We start from the raw sequence: 24,430 nt of genomic DNA on the forward strand, positions 1-24,430 counted from the left end.
GAGGTTGGCCTCTATCTCACAGAGCTCTGTCTGGCTCTGCTTCCCAACTACTGGGATTAAAGATGTGTGCCACCAAGCCTGATGAGCTTCTAATTTTTTAATACAAACTGCTATGCTGCCAGGGTGACATGTTATCCTTACCCTCTTTATTATACACATAGGAAATTAAGGTCCACAGAGGTAAGATTACTTGTTCATGGATACACACTTGCATCTTTGCTCTTCTGATCTGGAGTGGGGACTCAAAACACTAAAGCACTAGCAAAGGCCAAACAAAGAACAAAAACCCCACCACATTTTTTTTGAATTGGAACTGGCTTTTTTTTTTTTTTTTTTTTTTTTTTTTTTTTTTTTTTTTTACCTTGTAGCCCCAGCTCTCCTCAAACTCACTATGTAGACCAGGCTGGCCTTGAACTCACAAAGATCTGCCTCCCAAGTGCTGGGATTAAAGGCATGTGCCACCACACTGGCCTGGAACTGTAAATTTTAAAGTCAAATTTTTAGACAATCTCCTGTCTCTAGTTTTTGAAATTACCCTACTTAATCCCTGTAAAACTTGACCCGTATAAAAACCCTGCCTCTGTATATCATGACTTTTCTAAACCCCTAAATTTAGAGGACTACATTGCATGAAAGTAATTTTCACAATTGCTTCACCTATTGAACCTGGTTGGAGTAGAGAGGTTAATTACCTTGTAAGTTGGGGAAATTTTTTTTTTTTCCTCAGAACAAACAAATCTGCTTAACCAGAATTCAGTTTTGATTATTTTGTATCTTTAATTGGGTGTGTGAGTGAATGTGCCTGCTAGTGTGTGTGTGTGTGTGTGTGTGTGTGTGTGACAGACACAGAGGGAGAAAGAGAGAGAATGAATAATGTGCCTGCAGAAGCTAGAAGCACTGGATCCTGCAGGAGCTGTGAGCTACCTACTATGTTTGCTGGGAATTAAATTCAGGTTTTATGGAAGAGCAGTACGTACTCATAACTGCTGAGCCATCTCTCCAGCCCTTACAAAGACTTAAACTGTCTGCCTATATTGACTGCATGAATTTATATACATGTACCATGTGTATATAGGAGACAATGGAGGCCAGAAGAAGGTGTCTAATCCCCTGAATCTGGAATTACAGGTGGCTGTGACCTGCTCCAAGGATCCTCAAGCTCAACAAATGTTATCATTTAACTCTAATGCCCCTCTCCCCCAAAGAATCTTTCATGTGTGAAACTCAACCACTAGGTAGGCACCCAAGGAAAGCACCAAATGGATTCCTAATATATTTAATCCAGCTCTGATGAAAAAACAAGCATATGTTTAAGAATGCAAATGATTCCCTACTTGGATAAAAACCATTAGCAAATTCCTTTAAGTTCCTGTGTCTTCAGCAATATTCACCATTGCATCCAATGCATTTTTTGACACATAGCCAGGTATAAGATGCATATTCAGTGAGTAGATTCATTACAAGCCATGGCTCTGTCTGGAACTCAAAGCTACTGTCTGTGAGCTGGGTAGCTGACAGATTCCACTTCAGATCTTCATTCGATAATACTGGTATCATGGAGCTTTAAGTGTTACACTAAAGTATGTGGGGTATTTCATGTGATTTACCTATACATCACTCTTAACATTAAATTCAGAGCATTATCATTTACTATCAGCATAAGAAAAGGTCTGCTTTGTAATATCACGAGGTATGGTTACTCTGGGAATTAAAAAAATTTAAGAGTGTGTGTGTGTGTGTGTGTGTGTGTGTGTGTGTGTATGTGTATGGGGTGGGGGGTGATGCCCATGGTGCTGTGTGGTGGTCAGTTTTTTCCACCATGTGAATCCAAGAGATGGAACTTAGGTGGTCAGACTGTGGCACGTGCTTTATTCCTGTCATATAATTTCAACTTAGTTTCCTGATTTAGAAAGCCCAATATTCTTTCTAGTTCAAGGGTTACTCAATAACAAGAATGAAAATGTTCTGTAACACAGCAACTAAAGAAAACTTCAGGGGCTAGAGAGATGGCTTAGCAGTTAAGAGCACTGACTGCTCTTCCAGAGGACCCGGATTCAATTCCCAGCACCCACATGGCAGCTACGAACCATCCTTCAGTTCCAGGGGAATCTGACACCCTCTTCTGACCTCTACGGCACTGCACGACGCGGGTGCACTCACATGTAGGGAATACATTCATACACATAAAAATAATAAAAAATATTTAAAAACTTCACTGAGTAAACTGTAATTCATTACAGAAAATCTGGTACTTTCAAACAGCTAAATATAAGCCCATGAGTTTGTGAATGCCACAGGTGGCTTCACAGGTAAATTGGGAGTTGTAAAAGAAGAAATCTTCATATACTCCTGGGTTTGCTTTTCTGCCTTGCTACTAAGGGGGTTTTTGTAAACAAAAAAAGGTCCCCAGACCCCGAGAGCAGTGTTCCTGGTTATGTGGAAGCCAGCATACAGGGGCAAGAGCTGGACCTGGAGAAACCACATCCTTGCTGTCTTCCAGTCTTGAGCAAAAACATTCCCCCTTTTCTGCAGTTTTGCGCTCCTCAGTTTCAGTATCCATGGTCTCAAAGTATCTTAGTAACAAAATATTCCTACATTTTAACATTGAGAAACCTAAACAGCCTATAAAAGAAAGAAGAATCAAAACCAGAACTCACTAAAGTACCCTAACTTAAGGAACCATAAAGACTCATTTTAGGGGCTGGAGAGATGGCTCGGTGGTTAAAAACAGTGGCTACTCTTGCACCCATGTAGTGGCTAACTGTCTGAAACTCCAGTTCCAGGGGATATGACTCCCTCTTCTTGCCTCTGCTGGCACTGAAGACTCATGATGGACCATGCAAGCCAAAACTCTCATACATGTTAAAAACAAAAAGCTTCCCCAACCCCCTTTCAAACAGCCACTAATGAGACATACATGTTTAAAGATGGGTAAGATTGTTATCAATAAAAACCATTCCAAAATAATAAGCATTGCTTGTGTCATATCTTCCTTTGTTATATGACAATTGGGTGCACTCTCAGTCCTGTTTCATGACATTCAGGATTTGCTGCATCCCATTCTCTCTGAGAGCTGTTCCAGAGCAGTGGCTCTGTCTTCTATATTCAGTTACTTAAGTGAACCCTACCCCAGTGTGAAGCACTTAGTTTTGTTAAATGAGTACCAATTAACTGTGTATTATTCTGTAAAGCATATATCACTGTTATATAACAAGCACTTAAAGGTTTTATTTACTATAAGGCAGCTAAAGCATAGCCACCTTATTTTGTTTGAACAGAATGTTTATAAAAATAAACATACTGTTCAGTTTTTCCATGCTAGCTTTAGAAAGAAAATTTTCTAATCTACAGGATAAGTGAAACTTAGAAAAGTATTAATCAGCATCCATTTCATCTCATCCTATAAGGAGAGAACAGTGGCTACTTAGATACTACACTTCTATCATCAGGTAATTTTCCTGGCAACAGATTACCCTTATACTTTAATATTAAAACTTTGCAACTTCTAAGCTGGGCGTGGTGACACACGCCTTTAATCCCAGGACTCAGGAGGCAGAGTTCAAGGCCAGCTTGGTCTACATAGTGAGTTCCAGGACAGCTGGGGCTACAGGGAGACCCTGTCTCAAAAAGAGCAAACAAAAAAGTTAAAAAAAAAAAACTATGCAACTTCTAAACGTCCTTTAAGTGAAGTCACTTCTAGATGCCTCTGTAATGGCATAGATTCTGATAATAATAGTGTTTTCTCAGGCTATTTGTTCCACAGAATAAAAATGTGGAGTGTCAAAGGGGTCAATACTCAAAGTTGCAAAGTATAAAAGTTTACATAAGGCTAACAATTTCTAAGAGTTTTGAAATATGTAACATACATGGAGAAATGGAGATAGGGTAGTATTAACTAAGTTCATCCAGTTAGCACACTTATTCATCGAACATGTCAAGCTCGGCTACACAATAAGACCATGTCACAAAAGCAAAATAAAAATACTGAAGTATTCTGTACTAATATAGCATACTCATAAGCAAATTAGAATCAAAATTAGACTGCAAGCAAACTTAGAAAATGCATGTATTTTCTCCACCAATTTTTTTAGCAGCAACTGAAGGGTATCCAATTTTCTAGATCTAAAAAAATGCGGGTGTTTTAAGTTCTACCACTTTTATTAGCATTGAAATTTTATATTATTAAAATGATTACACAAAAATAAAACAACCTCCAGTGCCAACCCATTTTTTCCCCCAAAGTGGTTGCTTCAAGTTTTAATTTTTTTAAATTTAGGGTAGGGAGTGGGGCGTGGTGGCACACGCCTTTACTTCTAGCACTTGGGAGGCAGAGGCAGGTGGATCTCTGAGTTCCAGGCCAGCCTGGTCTACATAGTGAATTCCAGGCCAGCTGGAGCTACAGGGAGACCCTGTCTCAAAAAGACCAAAACTAAATAAAATAAATTTAGGGTAAGGGAGAAGGGGGCAGGGGAGGGAGTGTCAAATGTAGACCTGGCTAGTCCTGAACTATGTAGTAGAGGATGATCTTGAACTACTAATCCTCCTGCCTTTACCTTCTAAGTGCTGAGATGTTCCACCACTCCCAGCTGGCTGCTACAGTTCTTAAAGCTGATTGTAAAAAGCCCAAACAAAAAACTTCTCTGATGTAAACTGATCTAAAAGTTTCTACAAGAGTAATATAAATCCAAAGAATGGACAGGACAACACTGAAAATCATTTAGGTGACTGGGTACAGATAATTTGAGGTATAACTGAATCCTGAAAAAGGGTTCCGGAGGGCTGGAGGGATGGCTCAGTGGTTAGGAGCACTGATTGCTCTTGCAGAGGACCTGGGTTCAATTCCCATCACCAATATAACAGCTAACAACCATCCATAACTCCAGTTCCAGGGGATCTGATGCTGCCTTCTGACCTCCATGGGCATTGCATGACATGGGTACACTTACATGCAGGCATAAGACTCATACACGTAAAATAAAAACAATTTTAAAAAACAGAAAAGACAAAGGGTTCAAAATAATTCCTTTAGAAACAGGAACTAAACTCTAAAATTTCACCTATATTTGTTTTTCTTCTATCTCCTAACATTACCCTGTCTTAATAGATAAGTATTTTGGTGATCCTGAAGCTACAAAACACTTCTGTATTGCTTTCACAGTCAGATGCTTTAGCTCTGTGTAGTAGGATTACCACCATCACGATTTTAAAGACATTAAGTAGCTCTACAAAATCCAAATTTCTTAAGAACATCTCCGTGCTAGGTACATATAACACATGAGATCCTATGGAATAAAGCATGAATAAGATCAGGAAACCAAGGGAATGTGGGAAACCTACACTAAGGCCATCAAATATTTTGCCAAAGTCATTTTCAAATGTTAGGGCTAGATATTTGATTAAATGCTAACTGCCACTGTTTTTCATTGTTTTGTGGTGGTCGTGGTGCCAGGGACCAACCCAGACCCTTATATAAGCTAGGCAAGTGTTCTATCACGGAGCTATACCCTAGCCCTATAATTTACTTATTTATGGTAATCCTGCCTCAGCCTTCCAAATGTTGGGATTATAGGTGTGAGTCACTGCACTGAGTCCCTACAATTGATTTATGAAGAAATTTCTGTCCTAGCGTGTATACCGACAAAATATTTACAAATCATGAGGGATATAAGCATTCATTTATTTTAATGAAAACCTTATTTAGAGATAACAGTGTGAGAACACAGAAATGGCAGTTACTAAACCACAGTGAGTTTTTAAGTTTTGCTTAAGTCATTTCCTGATGGAATTACAATACTTAAGGTTCTGTTTTTGTCTTAAATCATGAAAAGAAATGGTACAATTACCTAATGAAAGACATACTGAACAGTAATTATGGTATTAAAATTTATTAACAGTTCTTGACTTCAGAAACGTTATTTTAAAGGTTCATACACATTCTTAAACGCCTAATAAATGTCAATAAAAATACAAAACCATTCAGTGATGTGTATTTAGATAGTAATCACAAAGCCAAATAAAAATGCTCAATCTTGGGGTTGGAGAGATGGCTCAGTGGTTAAAGGTTCAGTTCTCAGCACCCACATGGCAGGTAACAGTCCCTAACTCCAGTTCCAGGTGATCCAGTGCCATTTTCTGGCCTCCTTGGGCATTGCACACACATGGTGTACTTATATACATGCAGGCAAAACACTCATACACATAAAATAAAAAATTCTTTAGTGTTCAATGTCATGTGTTCCAAATTTGATAACCTGAAGGAGTACAGAAGCACATGTGAAGGCAGTTAACTCTACAAAGAGTAGCTGTCACAGCCTAAGGGTACCACAAAGCAACTACTGGCTTCCCAACTTACCATCTTCCTTTTCCTTTCTGCAATTTGCTCCTCGGATTCCATTTCTACCTCATTGCTAATAGGAGTTTTTTCTTCTATATCATCAATAAAATCTGGTTCCTGAAAGATCAAAATGACTTTTTTATAGAAATTATTACTCCATCTACAAACCAAAAACTGCACACTGGTTTTGTGTGGTTTTTTTGGGAGATAGGGTCTCTCTGCAGCCCCAGCTGGCCTGGAACACACTACATAGACCAGGCTGGCCTTGAACTCAGAGATCTGCATGCCTCTGCCTCCCAAGTGCTGCACACTGCCTGGCTTGCACAATGTTTTTAACCACAACTAGTTATATAAAATTATAAGCATACTTAAATACTGATTTTATAAATAAAGTTTTCCAAATTCAATCAAGTAATTTTGTTTTCTAAATTTTCTTTCAAATATACTGGGATCGCTTTATGTTAGCTTGCATTCCAAAATGAATTTTCACCACACCTGTAAATATCAAGAGTTTAATGACTGTTCAATTTAAAATTTAAGGGAGCTTAGTATGGTGCCACATTCCTTAATTCCATCACTTTGGAGGCAGAGGCAGAGGCAGAAGGATCTCTGTCAGCTGCCAAGGCCAGTCTCTATACATAGTGAGTTCGGGACAGTCAGGGATACATAATAAATAATGCAATATTCTTAGAACACAAGACACTGATTTAATGAACAGAAACTTTGTGGGGCCAAAAAAGATGGCTCAGTGGTTAAGAGTACTGGTTGCTATTGCAGAGGACCCAAGTTTGGTTCCTAGCACCCACATGGTGATTAACCACCATCACTAACTCCAGTTCCAGGTGATCTGATACCTTCTTCTGGCCTCTGTGAGCAGTGTATTCATACATACAGGCAAAACACGCATATAAAATAAAACACGCATATAAAATTATTTTTTTTTTCAAAACTTTGCTTAGTTTTCACATTTTAATGGTCCCTTCCTAAAAAGTACCTGTTTATGTATAGAGAATAACAAAATTTCTAGGTAGGACAGAAGTGATGGCCAAATTCTATTCCATTATGTGTTAATGGAGTTCCTCTCAAAAATATTTACTATACAGCTGGACATGGTGGTGCATGCCTTTATCCCCAGCACTTGGAAGGCAGAGGTAGGCTGATCTCTGTGAAATTGAGACCAGCCTGGTCTACATAGTCAGTTCCAGGCCAGCTGGGGCTATAGGGAGACCCTGTCTCAAAAAGATTTTTTTTTAAATTTACTATTGATTTTGGCACTCTCTAGAATTAACTACTTCTGTACAGTTATTTATGGAAAGATTCAATGATTTGAGACTTTAAATAAGAACACTTGTGAGCATAAGGAAAGTCCTATCTGGAATGTTTTTTAAATTACCCAGTCAGGAAAATGTCCAGTGTTGTATTTGTTGACTTAGTTTCATAATAATTTAGCAAATACTGTACATATCCTAGCAAAATATATATATATATATATGTATATATACATATATATATGTGCACACACACACACACACACACACACACACACACCCCTCTAAGTACTTCATTAAATAACAGACTAAAGGACTGGGGATACAGCTCAGTGGCATAGCACTTGTCTAGCATGTGCAAGGCCCTAGCTAGGTTTCAGTCCCCAGCTCTGGAAAAAAATAACAAATTTAAAAATTGTTAATTTTATATTTAAAAAGAGATTTAAATTACATTATTTTCCTTTATAAATATCATTTTCTCAAGAATCAGTAGAGTTTAATACCTGATTGTTTGATACTGATAGTCTCAGTGGAGAAAGCTTTCTTTGTTTTGTTTCTGGACTCTTTATTTTGTTGTTTGTTCCTTCACAATCCAATGTAATATTCTGATTTTGAGTATCCTTCTCTTTTGAAATATCTTTCTCTTTTTTTCCTTTTTTTCTTCTGGTCTCATAACCGCTATTGATGTTTTCTGTGGATTCCAAACTACGTTTTAGAACAGGGCACTCTGGATTTTCTTTGAGGCATGCGCAGTCCACCTTGTATTTACTGGAATGATAACCAGGTAAATATTAACTCAGTATATAAAACAAGACTAAGAAATTTATAATCTTTTAAGTTGCAACTGTACAAAATTCATTCAGTTAGTAATCAACTAATTTTAGTAATTTCAATTTCTGGTAGATATCACACAATAAATATTTTATCATAAAAACATTTTTTATGAGAAAATAACATTTTCTGATTTTTATATAATAACAAATACTAATTTTTATTGTTGTTTTGTGCTGCTGGGATTCAATCCAGAAACTCCCATATATTAGAAGAGCACTTTGGATTATGCTAGACAAATGCTCTACCACTGAGATACATGCCCAGCCTTTAGTTGTTTTTTTTTATTTTTTATTTTTTTTTAATGTTATGTGTATGCGTGTACTGCCTGCATGTTGGTAGGTGCACTGTGTTGTGCAATGCCTGCGGAGGTCAGAAGAGGCTGTCAGATCCCCTGGGACTGAAGTTACGGACAGTTGTTAGCTGCCATGTGGGTGCTGGGATTCAAACCCAGGTCTTCTGCAAGAACAACCAGTGTTCTTAACTGCTGAGCCATCTCTCCAGCCCCTATATGTTGATTTTTGAATATAGAATTTTTTAAAAGTAAAATGATACTATACTTATGTAAAATAACATTAAGATAAAAACTATTCTAACTTCAGTGCAGTATCAGAGCTACAGTTATAATGATCAGAAATTTGACCTCAATTAAATCTTACCTAGTCTGTGCCATATTATAAGAAATTATTTTAATAACCAATTTTACCTAAAAGGTACCTTGAAAAAAAACTGTTAGGTTTTTTTCAAATGGTGCCTCAAAATTCACAGTATCCCTCATCTTCACACTAACTGTTAATACTCCCACTTTACAAATGAGGTTAAAGCTTAGATCATGTGACCCTAGATGGCTCCTTTTAGGATTACATAATCAATATCAACAACTTGTGTTTATTAAAGCAGTTACTCTGTGCCAGAACTTTTTCTTTTTGGTCTTTTTGAGACAGGGTCTCTTTGTAACCCCAGCTGTCCTGGAACTCACTATGTAGACCAGGCTGGCCTGGAGCTCACGGAGATCCACCAGCCTCTGTCTCCCAAGTGCTGGGATTAAAAACATGCACCACCATACCTGGTGCCAGAATTATTTTAAACAGTTTACACGTGTTAACTTACCAAATGTTCAAAACATTCCAATTAGGAGAGTAGTTAGTATTCTTATACTGGAGATAATGAAATCACAAAAAGATGAAGAAATTGGTTTATGGTTACATAATAAGTAACCAAGTTTGACTTGAAACCAGCCAGATCATGACGTTTATATTCTGAATCTCTGTAGGATATGTAATATCTCAAAGCTAAAGCCATTATGTTAAATTTTCTGTCTTTTAGGGGGCAAAAGGTAGGTGATAGTTTAGGCTATACAGTAAGAGCCTACCTTAAAATAAATATTGGCATGGCATGTTAAGCATAAAACATGTTTTGGGGCTAGAGAGACAGCTCAGCAGTTAAGATCAATGGCTGTTCTTGCAAAGTACCTGGGTTCAATTCTCAGCACCCACATGGCAGCTAACAACCTTATGTAACTCCAGTTCCAGGGGAATCTGGCACCCTCTTCTGAACTCTGCAGGCATTACACAACACAGATACACTAACATACATGTAGGCAATACACTCATACACATAAAATAACATTTTAAAAAAACATGTTTTAATAATGTAACTTTTAAAAGAAAAGATTGGGGCTGATGACGTGACTTAGCAGTTAGGAGTTCTTCCTGCTTTTCCACAGACTCCTGCCTTCTTGGCTTCCTTGGCCAACCACACACTCAGTATAGATTCACACAAAGGCATACATGAATAAAAATAGATCTTAAAAAAAGAAAGGAAAGGCTTAAGTTGTTACACTAAATCTTGCTCAAATCACCATTAAAATGTATAGTGAAGGTATACTGAAAGCATAAAGATGTCATAAAAAGTTTTTAAAATATAGGAGGATAGGGCTGGAAATAGCTCAGCAGTTGGGACCCAAGTTTGGTTCTCAGCACCCAAAGTCAGGCAGTTTATAACTAAACTCCATCTCCATGGGGACCTGGCATACAAATAGCATATACTTACACATACACGTAAAAATAAATCTTAAGCCAGGCACGGTGGCACACGCCTTTAATCCCAGCACTCGGGAGGCAGAGGCAGGCGGATCTCTGTGAGTTCAAGGCCAGCCTGGTCTACATAGTGACTTCCAGGACAGCTGGGGCTTCAGGGAGACCGTGTCTCAAAAAGACCAAAACAAACAGCAGAGGAAATTTTAAATTTTAATTAATATAAACATTTAATTAAGGACTGGTGAGATGGCTCTGTAGTTAAGAGTAATGGCTTCTCTTGCAGAGGACCCAGGTTCAATTTCCAGCACCCACATGGTGGCTAACAGCTGTCCATAACTCCAGTTCCGGGGAATCTTACACCCACTTCTGACCTTCCCGGGCACTGCATGACATGGCTGTACCAACCTATATGCAAGCAATACATTCATACACATAAAAATATTTTTAAAACATTTAATTAAAACCTTTATAACCCAAAAGACTTTCAAATATATAAAGAACTTAGAACGAGGCCAGGCAAAGTGGTGCACATCTGTAATTTCATCACTTGGCAGGTAGAGGCAGGAAGATCAGGAGTTCAAGGTCATCTGCAGCTACATAGGGCATTCAAGGCCAGTGTGGACTACATGAGACCCTGTCTCAAAACCTCCCTCCCAAAAGAAAATACCTGGCAAATAAAAAGGTTAGATGGTATGATTAGATTATTCATAAGAAAGCAAGTCCAAAAAATAAGCATATAATAAGATATGGGGGGCGGGGGGATGGGGTGGGGTTGCACAGTAGTAGAGTATACTTAGCATGCCTGTAAATGGTTAGAGTAAGGTTTAAACTGATTGGGAATATAGGGACTATAACCTGGTAGCAAGAGTGTTTGGAGAGTCATTCACCTGTGTCTAGTAAAAATTGAGTCTGTATATATTCTAAACCCCAATTACTCCACTTTTAGCTCTGCACCATAGAAAAAGCATGTATACATGCACACATATTTTAATAAGCCCTGGTGAGACACCTTAGTAAAGTGCTGGCCTTGCAAGCATGAAGACCTGAGTTTCATCCCTAGAAGTCAGGTAAAAATGCAGAAGATGGTGGTGTACATTTGTAAACTCAGCACTAGGTAGGCAGAGACAAGAAGACCCCTGGGGTTCAAGAGCCAGCCAGCCTAACCTAATCGATGAACTCTAGGTCAAGAAGATACCCTGTCTCAAAGAAGGTAGATGGTTCTTGAGGATGACACCCAATGTTGTCTTTTGGCCTCAATATGTACCTAAACATACCTGCAAATGAACACACATGTGTACCCACATAAATGAACACACAGATATAAGACATACACAAACACACGCATTTGATAAAAAAAGCAGGACTTTTTGTAAATATAAGGTTCATAAATACTGCCACAGGTGTCATAAACAGTGAAAATAAATCAAGAGTTAAATATATTTAGTTTTATGATATTTAACAAATGAGAAAAGCTGAATGCTGAAAAACATAGGTTATAATTTACATAAAGTTAAAAAATACATAAAACTTGGGGCTGGAGAGATGGCTCAGCAGTTAAGGGCACTGGCTGTTCTTGCAGAAGACCAGGGTTCAAATCCCAGCACCCACTTAGTGGCTAATAACTATTTTTAACACCAGTTCAGGGACTCCGATGTCCTCTTCTGTCCTCCCTCCATGAACACTGCATGACACAAGTGAACTTATACATATGCAGGCATAACCACTCATACACATAAAATGAAAATAAATTTAAAAAAATACGGGGGATGGAGAGATGGCTCAGCAGTTAAGAGCACCAACTGCTCTTGCAGAGGTTCAATTCCTAGCACCCACATGGCAGCTACTCCAGTTCCAGGAGATCCAATGCCACCTTCTGACCTCCAAGGGCACTGTATGACACAGGTGCATTTACACACGTACAGGCAATACACTCATACACATAAAAAAAATATTAAAAGTGCCTTAAAAAATACACAAAAGTCTAGTTACTATTTGTTGCCATATACAGACAGGGTAAAATGTTAAGTAATATACCAATTAAAGACAGCAGTGAAGGACAAAGAGTGATGCTATCTGGCTCCTAAATAGGAAGAGCTTCAATAAATACTTAAAATTGAAATCCTTCTGTTTTTACCTCCCAAGTGTTAGGATTACATGTAACATCATGCCCAACTTTCTCTCTCTCAGTGCTGGCAATAGGACCCAGGGCTTTGCACATGCTACGCAAGCACTCTACCACTGAACTATATCTCCTGCTTTATTTCTAAATTTGAGAATACATGGATATTTGTATTTATGTTTTCATATTAAATTTAAAAATATGCTCTTATACTCAGAATTAATGTTTCTTTTTCTTAACATTTCAGAACAATGGTTCTCAGAGTTTCATTGCAGGAACTCCAACAAACTTTTTCATAATTACATTACAAAGAAAACTTGGTATAGTATCTTTTGTTTTGAAGGAAAAAAAGAAATTGTGTTCATATTGATTAACCAAGTAAGTTGTATAAAAAGTTGTGTAACAAGTTTTTAATACAAGAAAGTGAGGACAAGAGTTTTCATACAACATTGGGGCTGGAGAGATGGCTCAGCGGTTAAGAGCACTGGCTGCTCTTGCAGAGGAACTTGGTTTGAGTCCCAGCACTCATATGGTGGCTAACAAGCACCCATAACTCCAGTTCCAGATGAATCTGACATCCTCTTCTGACCTCTGCAGGCATTGCAGAACATGGGTGCACTTATATACTTGCAGGTAATATACTCATACACAAAAAAATAAAAATATTTTAAAAAATTTCTCACACAACAAAGTCAATGTATGGATGAATAAGAGCTACTCATTATACACTATGGTCATTTACATTACAATGAACAGGGAAAGTTCAGAAAATAAGTAACTGATGGAGTAGAGGGTCATACCATCACCCTTAATTTCAGGTACTTTTAACTGTCTCCTGATGATAAGCTAAAGTAGTGACAACACCTAAATTGTTATGAAGATATTAAGGAACTATTTTGAACTATTTTACAGATTTGAACTTACCAATTCCCGTAGTCAAAATCAAAGGCAATAGTAATTTCAGTTCCTTTTGTGATACTTTGTGTAGAATAAATGTAGAGATGTATGGTACCATCTTCAATTTCATGCCTCACCTGTTAGTTAAAATGAATACTTTTATATTTTTATAAATTATTTTCTGTTCAAAGCATCTGTATCCTGCAAATTTATTCTCAAAAAGAAAAATTCTCAAAAGCAGTTTGCAAACACAACTTGGAAAATACGGTTAATCACAAGACTATAAAATCACAAGACCTGGGCTAGAGAGACGACTCAGTGGATAAGAGCACTGGCTACTCTTGCAGAAGACCCAGGTTCAATTCCCAGCACTCCACTCCAGGGCAGGTAACTCCAGTACCTGGGGAATCCAATGCTCTCTTTTGACCTCCACGGATATTGCAAGACACGGGTACACTTACATGCAGGCAATACACTCACGTTAAATAAAAATAGTAAATAAAATATTTAAAAAATAATATCACAAGACTTATAAATCTGTGGTTATCATATGGAGGTAGAGGTAGGCAGAATCTTTGATGTTCAAGACCAGCTTGGTCTCAAAAGCAAGTTTCAGGTTACACAGAGCTACAAAGTGAGACCCTGTCTCAAAAACCAAACAGCATTTTCATCATCTGGAAATGTGTAATTTTTCACCTTTAAATATCTCTGAAATTGTGGAGTCTTACAAGTAGATATATGATCTTGAGTACAATGAAATGCAATATAATACACCTAACAGTCTGCTTTTCATTGACATGTTTTAGTTGTATTTCCCATGATGCTCTTTTACTTTAGTACCTTTTTTGCACATAAAAAGGCAAAGAAGGGCTGGGGATATAGCTCAGTGGTAAAGCACTTGCCTATCATGTATGAAGTTCTATATTCAATCCCTTGTCTGTCTGTCTGTCTGTTTCTCTCTCTCCCTCAGACACACACACACAAAGAATAAATATTTAAAAAAATTAAATCTTTAGCTTTTAGTTAGTTTTGTAATGGACAGATAAGATCATGGCTTAAATTTGACCCACAAATACAACTTCAATGTTAACAGAAGTCCAATATTCCCTCTTACAAGGATCATCACAGTTTCACTGATGTGGAAAATAATTTTTAAAAAATATTTTATTATTTTTATTTTATGTGTATGCATGTATTGCCTGCATGTAGGTAAGTGCAGCCGTGTTGTGCAATTCCCACGGAAGACAGAAGAGGATGTTGGATCCCCTGGAACTGGAGTTACGGACAGTTGTTATGGCATGTGGGTGCTGGGATTTGCACCTAGGTCTTCTGCAAGAACCACCAGTGTTCTTAACCACTGAGCTCTCTCTCCAGCCCATGCAAAATAATTTTTAAGAGAAAAATGTTGGACAAAATAAAATGCATCAGTAGTTAAAAAGGTGGTTTGGTCTTTCTTGAGACAGGGTCTCCCTATAGCCCTGGCTGGCCTGGAACTTGCTATGTAGACCAGGTTGGCCTTGAACTCACAGAAATCCACCTACCTCTGCCTCTAGAATGCTTAAGATTAAAGGCATGCACCACCACACCCAGCTTACTCTAGCCTTTTTCTATCTGGCTCCTAATTCTTATGCATCTGATAAGCTTTTTTTTTTTTTTTTTTTTTACAAAAAAGTTGGAATGTGGGTGCAGATTTGTAATATTAAGTCAGAACTGAGGCTTCCTTGGAAATATTGTTTGGCTAGCAGGCTAGACCTGCCTCTGCCTCCCCAGTGCTGGGATTAAAGGCATGTGCCATCAAGCTGGCTATTAAAAGGTGTTTTTAAACTAGTAGATTTTAATACTTAATGTTCCCATCTCCCCAAAGATGACAATAAGCTTACCTCTGCATTAGGTGTACAGGATCGTCTGATGAATCGAGCCTCATTCCCAAAAGTCCTTGCATCAACACACATTTCTAGCCCATGAAACTTAGAGTAGAATAAAACAAAAGGGTATGGCCTACAATAAAGAAGCATTACAAGCTTTCAGTATAACAGTGCTGGGGAATATAGTTCAGTGGTAGAGGGTTTGCCTGGTGTACATAAGGCACCCAGCATCACAAAACAACAAAACTTTAATACAGCAATTTTCTATTACTCTTTAGAGACAAATGGGTAAAAATAAAACAAGAGTTTATTTGAATGTAGGTAACCTGACTCCAGAAACTGCTTTTAAATTGTGCTACTTTAGGTTAGTAAGACTTGTAGCTACCTCTTTAAGTTTCCTAAGTCAAAAGTAACTAATTTAAGGTAGAAATTCTTGAGCAATAAAAAAAAGTAAACAGTGCTTTTAAAGGATAATTCCATGCTTCTAAAGTCCCATTTCTTGGTGCAGTTAAGATTTATATTGGGTTTATACTGATTTATATTGGGTTTCAGATCAAATTTGCTATACAATAGTCACAGATTTTATATATCTTTCATGGCTTAAGTAAACACTCAAGTTATAAACAAAGAATGTTTCAATAATTGTAGGACAGAAACTGGTAAAGTTACCCTGTATTGAGTAAGGGCTACCAGAAGATCATATCAATTCTCCACAAGAATCCTAAGCTATAGAAGCCTCCAAAACCCTTTCAACAATAATAATAAAGTGAGAGTTGAAAGTGGTGGTAATGGCAAAGAAATAAATCTAACACTGTCTAACAAAAGAGGAGGTATTTTTGTTTTACTTATCATAGTCTTTTCCGGTTACAACAATTTAGATACTGGATGGAAAGGTTCTGGATAATCTTAGGTAATGAGAGTTTCTGACTAATACAATATATCACTAAGCTATATTGCTTTTACATGTGTTTAAAGTGGCTTAGAGTTCAAAACAGAAATGGACAGGGGACTGAGAAATGTTTGCACTTTGTTATCTTACTATAAGAGTTGTCATTAGTTCAACAACAACACTATACTTTAAAATACTGAAATGATTACATATGAAAACCCCACATGATCAAAGGATCTAGGCAGAGTATTAAAAAATGCAGCCATGGGTTAGGGAGATGGCTTAGTGGGTAAAGCACTTGCCATGCAAATGTAAGAACTTGAGTTCAAATCCTCAGAGCCTATATAATGTCAGTACAGTAGTACAGGTCTATAATTCCAGTATTTCTATGGCAAGATGGGAGGTAGAAAGAAGAGAATCCCTAGAGGTTTGCAGGCCAGCTAGATTGGAATACAGAGCAGCGAACAACAAAAGAAATTCTTTCTCAAGCAATGTACAAAGTGCTGACTAACATCTGAGGTTTCCTTCTGATCCCACTTGGGCACTGTGGCATGCATATGCCCACTTTCACACAAACATAAATTTAGTTGGCATGGTGGCTGATTTCTGTAAACTCAGCACTCAGGAGGCTAAAGTATGAGGAATACTATGAGTTCTAGGCCAACCTGGGCTACAGAATGAGACTTTCTCAAAAACAAGAAAACAAAAAACCCAACAAATACAAGAAAATTAATATACCTTTTAAAGAAATATCCATTTGCTTCAAACTGTTCTCTCAGCATAAACTTCCCTCTGTATTCAATAATAAGTGCATCAGGAGGCAAATCTTTGGCAGATTTCAGTATTTTTTTATTCTTCTGTATGTGGCTCTAGAATCAGTAAATGTCAACATTAAATTTGGTTGATTTCACTCTAAAAATGTACAACACAAAAGTAGCTTAGTAATTTTTTGACAGGTGATATATGTACCTCTACAGGAGGTTTGAAGAGTGAACTGTTGATACTCAATTCTGATTTAGTCACGTCTTTTCTGTCATTACTGGTGCCTAGTCTTTGCGCTATTCTTTGTGCCTCCCTCTGAACACCTTCGCTATACTGGTTCTTATTTGCCTCTTCATATCGATCCATCCATGCTTTGATTTTTGTCTCCCATCCAAAATTTGAACCATCAGATGAAGGATCAATTTCTGGAGCTGAACCCTAAAATCATAGCAAAATAAGGATTACTGTTTGAATTTAAATGCTATACACGCCATTACACACTACACATAAATAAATGGCGATTTACATAAAAGAGTATAAGCTACAGTGTTTGGCTATCTAAGGTGATCCAAATGAAAAGGACATAAATTAGCCCATTGTATTTTTATACTGCATGCCAAAAAAATGAGTAAAAAACTGAGGCACTAATTTTGAAAGAGCAAAAATCCAAGTTTCATTGTCACTATGATAGTCAACAAGGCTATGAATAAAATCAAATACTAAAACTTTGGATAAATGTCAGTTAATGGGTTAAAAAAGAAGGCAGTATATGAAACTTCTGATTCCAGAGGCCGCCAATATTTACTTTATAGCAACAAACTACTTGTTCACAATTTTATTTAACTCAAATAAGTCTGTATTATGTGAAGTACAAAATGCTACAAACTAAATATAAATCTATTTATTTACTTATTTTTTAGTTTTTGTCTTTTTGAGATAAGGTCTCCCCTAGCCCCTGCTGGCCTGAAACTCACTATACAGACCAGGCTGGCCTCGAACTCACAGAGATCCACCTGCCTCCGCCTCCCAGGGTTGCACTATAGAGCCCTGACTTGCCTGGAACTCACTTTGTAGACCAGGCTGACCTCAAACTCAAGGAGATCTGTCTACCTCTCTGCCACCCGAGTGCTGGGATTAAAGGCAGGCACCATCATTCCCAGCTTTAAATTTATTTCTAATACATAATTATATTTTATAACAAAACCTTCCTTTGATAGCTTAATTTAATTGTGATAGTCATAATTTCTATATTAAAAATCTTGTTAGAAAAATTGCTTTTGTATGTAAAACCAAACTGAAATTGTAATAGCATATTTAACTTACAAAAATTTTTCAAAGACTTTATGTGTTATATGTGTTTGTGTGAATGTATGCTACATATGCATGAGTGCCCAAGGAGGCCAGAAGAGGGTGTCAGATACCCTGAAGCCATAATCACAGCTGGAAACAAACTTAGGCCCTCTGCAAGAGCGCTACAAGCTCTTAACCACTGAGCCATTTCTTCAGCCCAGGTTTCATAAAGACTTTTATAATCCAAACTTGGTATCATAGGCCAATTAACTCCAGCTTTTCAGGAGGCTGAGATAAGATCCTAAGTTCAAGGCGGAGGTAGGTCAAAGTCAGTCTGGGCAACTTAGTCTCTATCTCAAAAGTAAAAAAAGTGAAAAAGGGGTCTGGGTGGTAGAGTATTTCCCTAGCATGCACAAGGACTGAGTACTTTCAGAATTCCCCAGTAATGAAAAAAACAAAAAAATCAGTACTTCATTACTAAAATGTTCTATCAGCTGGTTGAGATGACACATGCATTTAATCCCAGCAAAGAGACAGAGGCTGGCAGATCTTTATGAGATTCTGACTAGCCTGGTCTATGCACTGAATTCCAGGCCAGCTGAGGCTACAGGAGACCCTATCTCAAAAAACAAACAAAAACCCCCTATCAATCTATGTTCTAAAGGAATGACAATTCTTTATTACAGTAAGTATCCTTTTCTATAATGAAGGATAAACTATAATAAGCTGATCAACTATTTGATAGGTACAGGCTTATTATATCAATTGATATTATATGTGATACTGAGGATGTAGCTCAGTCTTAGACTCCCTGCCTAACATGTATGAGGCTCTGGGTCCAATGGCCCAGCAAAAAATATGTATTAAGTGATAGTGAATGAATATTTTACATATGTACATATTCTATATTATTAATATGCCATTTGATAAATAACAGATTTTATGAGTCATCACTGTATGTTAAGGCTTTATACTAAAGGAATCCATTCTTTTTTTTTTTTTTTTTTTTTTTTTTTTTGGTTTTTTGGGGCCGGGGTTTTCCTTGTAGCCACAGCTGTCCTGGAATTCACTATATTCACTATGTAGACCAGACTGGCCTTGAACTCACAGAGATCCACCTGCCTCTGCCTCCCAAGTGCTGGGATTAAAGGCATGTGCCACCACACCCGGCTTGGAATCCATTCATTTTTAAATTTTTTCTTTGTGCCTAGAAGAAATTCCTCTACTAATAACTTGAACTAGCTCTTCTACAGTTCTTAAACATTGTAAAATTTACTGAAGAATTACTAGCATTGTAATGCTTTTAAGGAGATGCCTTCAGTAGATTGATATTATTTTTGACATCTGACAAAGAAAAATTTTACATCTCTAGTTACTTTATGTAATAAATGAAATTATTTCAGATACATAAAAGATATTGCTTCTTCAAGCCTAGAGTTCAGGTGATTAGATAAAACAGGAAAGAGGAATGCTAGATTAATAATTCAAATAAGTACAAAGTTCAGACTTCTTTATTCTGTCAGAGCAAATTTTGCAAATTTAAGATAGTATAAAAAGTAGAAAATCTCTTATACAGGACATTTGGGAATGCAGTGTGATGAAAAGCACCATGTATTAATGTTCTTGAGAAAGGATTACAAAATTACACAAGAATAATTAGGGTGTTAATGACTGTTTTTCAGAAATATGGCATAAAAATTATTGTGCTTATTAATATATATACCAAGTTTGATGGTGCTGCTCTATAATCCTAGCACTTGGGAAGTAGAAGAAGGAGATCACTATGAGTTTTAGGCCATCCTAGTCTATTTAACAAGTTCCAGGCCAGCCAAGGTACACAGTAAGACCCTGTCTCAAAACAAAATAAGAAATTTGTACTTTACTACCTAGGCCAGAAAGCTATATTAACACAAAAAGTATTTCTATAAATTAACACAAACCTGTGTTGTAAGGAAAAGGCAGAGGAGGAAAATTTTAGAATCTAAAAACTTGAGGATGTATTTTAATTAGTTCAACACATGATTAGTTTGTCTTTACATCAAGAGTCCATAGTGATTTTATAGTACAAAGACTGGCTTGACTAACTCTAGAATCCCAAGTGTGCAAAAGAGAAATATTTATTTATTTATTTATTTATTTATTCATTCATTCATTCATTTATATTTATTTATTTATAGAAAGGGTCAGTCTCTCTGTAGCCCCAGCTGGCATCAAACTCGCTATGTAGACCAGGCTGGACTCAACTCACAGAGATCCGACTGCCTCTGCCTCCTGAGTGCTGGGATTAAAGGTGTGCGCCACCACGCCCAGCAGAGAAAATTTTAAATTTTCAAATGCATTCTGCATTAATGTGTAAAGAATACTAATCTGCATCTGAGACATGGAATACAGTGATAAATGAAATTCTATTTACCCCAATTTCAATACTGGAAATTGTTTATATACCTCCCCTTTTATTAATGATGTAACAATGTCAATAAACGACAAGGATTCTAAGGTCCTACTTCTTATAAATGTACTAAGCAATGAAATGGCACACAATGAAGTACTGATATAGACAAACAGCCATTCAGTAAGTTCTTGAGTAAGCACTAATTGACAATAATGCCTTAATATATTTACCTTAACTCTGGAAGACTTCCTAGATCCTTCACGAAAGGCCTAAAATAAGCATGGAATTCTGGGTTAGTTTTTGGAAAAGTTGGATATAACTAAGAATCAACTGATTCATTAAGGCACTTTGCTGAAGTGAAATAATTTACAAATTTGATAATATCAGTAATGCTAGAACAAGGGAAATGATGAAGTAGATAAAGGTATACTAGAATAGTGTTCTACAAATATAATGCAGACGATTTAGAATGGGTATGTTATAATATGCTAAAACAAAAACTTCCATATATTTTAGGTGCTAAATATTATAACCATCAACTTTATTGCATCCTATGGTAATTATAGACATCAGCTCTGTAGATGAAATGAATTATGGCACTACAAGATAGTGGGGACTTGGACTAAGTTTGGGGCTGGGACATACAATATGTTTGTAATAGCACAAAGACTAAAAAATATACTAAGGAGATGTTTCAATAAATAGAGATTTTGAGAATAAATTTAGATATCAAAGATTGAGATGACTTAAAAGATTTTAGAGCCCAAGTATTGGCTATGCTGCTGAGACAGACACAGACAGACATACAGACACACACACACACACAGAGGAGTAATACATGAACATGACCAGGGAAGATACAAATTTGTTGTAGAGGAAACTATATACTTTTACTACATATTTTATATTCTATATTGCCCCCATATTAAAAAATTAACATGCACTGAAGAGCAAAGTAGTTACTGTTTATGCCCAGCTCTTGAATTTTCTTAAACCTATAATCTTTCTCAAATATTACTAACTTAATGTCTGGGAAGTGTCTTCCATTTTATGTATAGAGGGATATTATGAAATAAATGACACAATCAAGACCCAGGGTTCATTCATTTTGAATACCCACAAGTCATTCTACCCAGAAAAAAATACACAATCTATGCTTTATTGAACCAAATATACAAAGATCAAATTTCCAAGTAACTTTTATACAGCAAGAAAGTTAGAATTTCACAAAAAGTAGTACACAGAAGGCTGAGCTACTGATCTGTGAGTTTCTATACTATAAAAGGCACATATTTCATGGTGCGAATTACAATCAGTGATGAGAAAATTAGTAATAAAATAAGGCAAAATATGGTTAAGTGCTGGAATAAAGAGTTCAGATGCAAAGAAAGACCATTATTGACTGGAGAAAAGCAACATACATGCCAGCCTCAGTGTAGCAGTTTTAAAGAAAAAGAGATGCAAAAGACTATTTCAAGTGGTGAAGAAAGGATGAACCAGAAATGTGGGTAAAATCTGCTAACAGTGAATTGTTCACCGGATAAAATGTAGCCAGGCGTGGTTGTGCACGCCTTTAATCCCAGCACTCTGGAGGCAGAGGCAGGCAGATCTCTGTGAGTTCAAGGTCAGCCTGGTCTACATAGTGAGTTCCAGGACAGCTGGGGCTACAGGGAGCCCCTGTCCCAAAAAAAAAAAAAAGAAAACAAACCAAAGTGAAGACTCCAAAAGTCACAGGAAGATGAAATTAGAAAATAAAAAAAATTTAAGTACATGCTGTCACCTAACCAAATATATGATAAAGAATTACTCAAGGGGGAGGGGGAGCTTTATTTTAAAGCCTTCTTTATATACAGTTTTATTCTACAATAGCAATGTAGTCAATGTGAAGTCTTTTTTATCATATGTGACAAAAATTTTCACTAGCAATTGCAATCACATATTATATAAAACAGGGATACATTCTGAAAGTTGTATCATTGAGCTATTCTGTCCTTATACACAAATATAAAGTATAATCTAATTCACATCTAAACTACATGGTTTAGCTTATTGAGCCTAGGCTACAACCCTATGTATTATGTTACTGTGGGCAATTGTAACCTAATGGTAAATATTTATATGACAACACATCTAAACACAGAAAAAACACAATACACGATAGGATGTTTTTACCATATAATCTGATAGAAACACCATTGTATTTTCTGACATTAAGAAATTTTATTGACAAATTTAATGAAAAATTAGTCTACAAACAGTTTTGAGATATTAGATAATTTGTCAAATGAAATTTAAAAGAAAAATATGTGTGTTAGGAAATTCAGTAACTAGCCAGGCCTGATGTGCACGCTTTTAATCCCAGCACTCAGGAGGCAGAGGCAGGCAGATCTCTGTGAGTTCAAGGCCAGCCTGGCCTACAATAGTGAGTTCCAGGTCAGCTGGGGCTACAGCGAGACCATGTCTCAAAAAAAAAGATATATCCAAAATGGAAACCAAGTGTGGTGGTACATGCCTTAATCCCAGCACTCAGGAGGCAGAGGCAGGTAGATCTCTGTGAGACAGAGGCCAGCCTTGAGTCCCAGGCCAGCTGGGGCTGCAGGGAGACACTGTCTCAAAAAAACAAAAAAAAAGAAGGAAAAGAAATTCAGTAACTAGGAAGCCTTATTAAAACTATTATCCAAAGAGAACTATAAGCATCATTATATGCTTCCTTACCTATTAGTCAGTCATTACTAATAGTTATTTTGTTTTAAAACAGCCTGTCATATATTTCTATCACTAGTCTTGTTAGAACAACAATTTCAAAGGAATGTGTTTCTTTTGCATTCCAAGTCAGTCTTTAAAATGCACTGAAATTTTAAAGTAAGTTTAAAATTTTTTAAATATTGTTAAATCTTTCCACACATTTAGCTGTTATCTATTACTCTCCCTGTCACGTACCATCTATAAAATCAGCTCTATCAGTTCTTCTCTACTCATCTAAAATAAAAGAAGAAACGTACTTTTTTACATTTTGAAAAGTTTTGTTCTTTCTCCCCACTTTTTTTCCTTCTTTTGTCATTAACCTTGGAAACTCTTGAAGCAGTTAAAGTAATTGAAGTTGGAGTATGCTGAAATGCAGTATATAATTCCACAGGAACTTCATCGCCACTCTCTGTTGCACTGGTATCACCATCTTCAAATGAAAAACAAAGTTATCACACTTTTAATACTTTTACTTCAAACAATGAAAGACAGCATCTTTGTGTTCGTAAAGAATAAATATATTTTCTCAGTTTAATCACTCACTAGTCATAAGATACATATAAATACAAACTACAAATGACTTTTCTTACACTTTAAACTACTAAGGACCCAAAAGTCTGAGAACACACTGTGGTGTTCTATTAACTATTACTAATGGATATTAAAACTTCTTTGGGACAGAAATTTAGTCATGCCTATCAAAATTATATATTCACTTATGTTTTGAGCCAGTCATCCCATTTCTAGGGATCTAGACAAAGATAAAACAACAAAAGTACAAAAACAAACTTATGCAGCAGGGTTTCACCAAAGGCACTCATAACAATGACAAAACAAAACAAAATTACAAACAACCCAAAATATTGATCAAAGAGGAATGGTTGAAAAATTGTGATTATTCAAAACTGTGTGTTCTGTTCTCAATAAAAAAAAAATGAAAACTGTGGCAAGCTCAGATATGGTGGCACATGCTTGTAATATTAGCACTTGGGAAGCTGA

General features: G+C 36.7%; 1 protein-coding gene across 5 annotated transcripts in view; it reads right to left on the minus strand.

Annotated features, from left to right (window-relative positions):
• Kmt2e (lysine methyltransferase 2E) overlaps positions 1-24,430 on the minus strand; it is an 83,120-nt gene that overhangs the window by 15,615 nt on the left and 43,075 nt on the right. For all 5 annotated transcript variants that reach the window (XM_008830745.3, XM_008830742.2, XM_008830743.2 and 2 more), the window contains 8 exons: positions 23,689-23,861; positions 20,917-20,955; positions 17,212-17,442; positions 16,981-17,111; positions 15,369-15,486; positions 13,516-13,625; positions 8,106-8,370; positions 6,353-6,451 (listed from right to left, as the gene is read on the minus strand). In XM_008830745.3, the coding sequence (XP_008828967.1) occupies positions 6,353-6,451; positions 8,106-8,370; positions 13,516-13,625; positions 15,369-15,486; positions 16,981-17,111; positions 17,212-17,442; positions 20,917-20,955; positions 23,689-23,861 (1,166 nt within the window). The remainder of the gene's footprint in view (positions 1-6,352; positions 6,452-8,105; positions 8,371-13,515; positions 13,626-15,368; positions 15,487-16,980; positions 17,112-17,211; positions 17,443-20,916; positions 20,956-23,688; positions 23,862-24,430) is intronic.

Source organism: Nannospalax galili, unplaced genomic scaffold (genome assembly GCF_000622305.1).
Source record: "Nannospalax galili isolate Female #2095 unplaced genomic scaffold, S.galili_v1.0 scaffold312, whole genome shotgun sequence".
Classification (NCBI taxonomy): Eukaryota; Metazoa; Chordata; class Mammalia; order Rodentia; family Spalacidae; genus Nannospalax; species Nannospalax galili.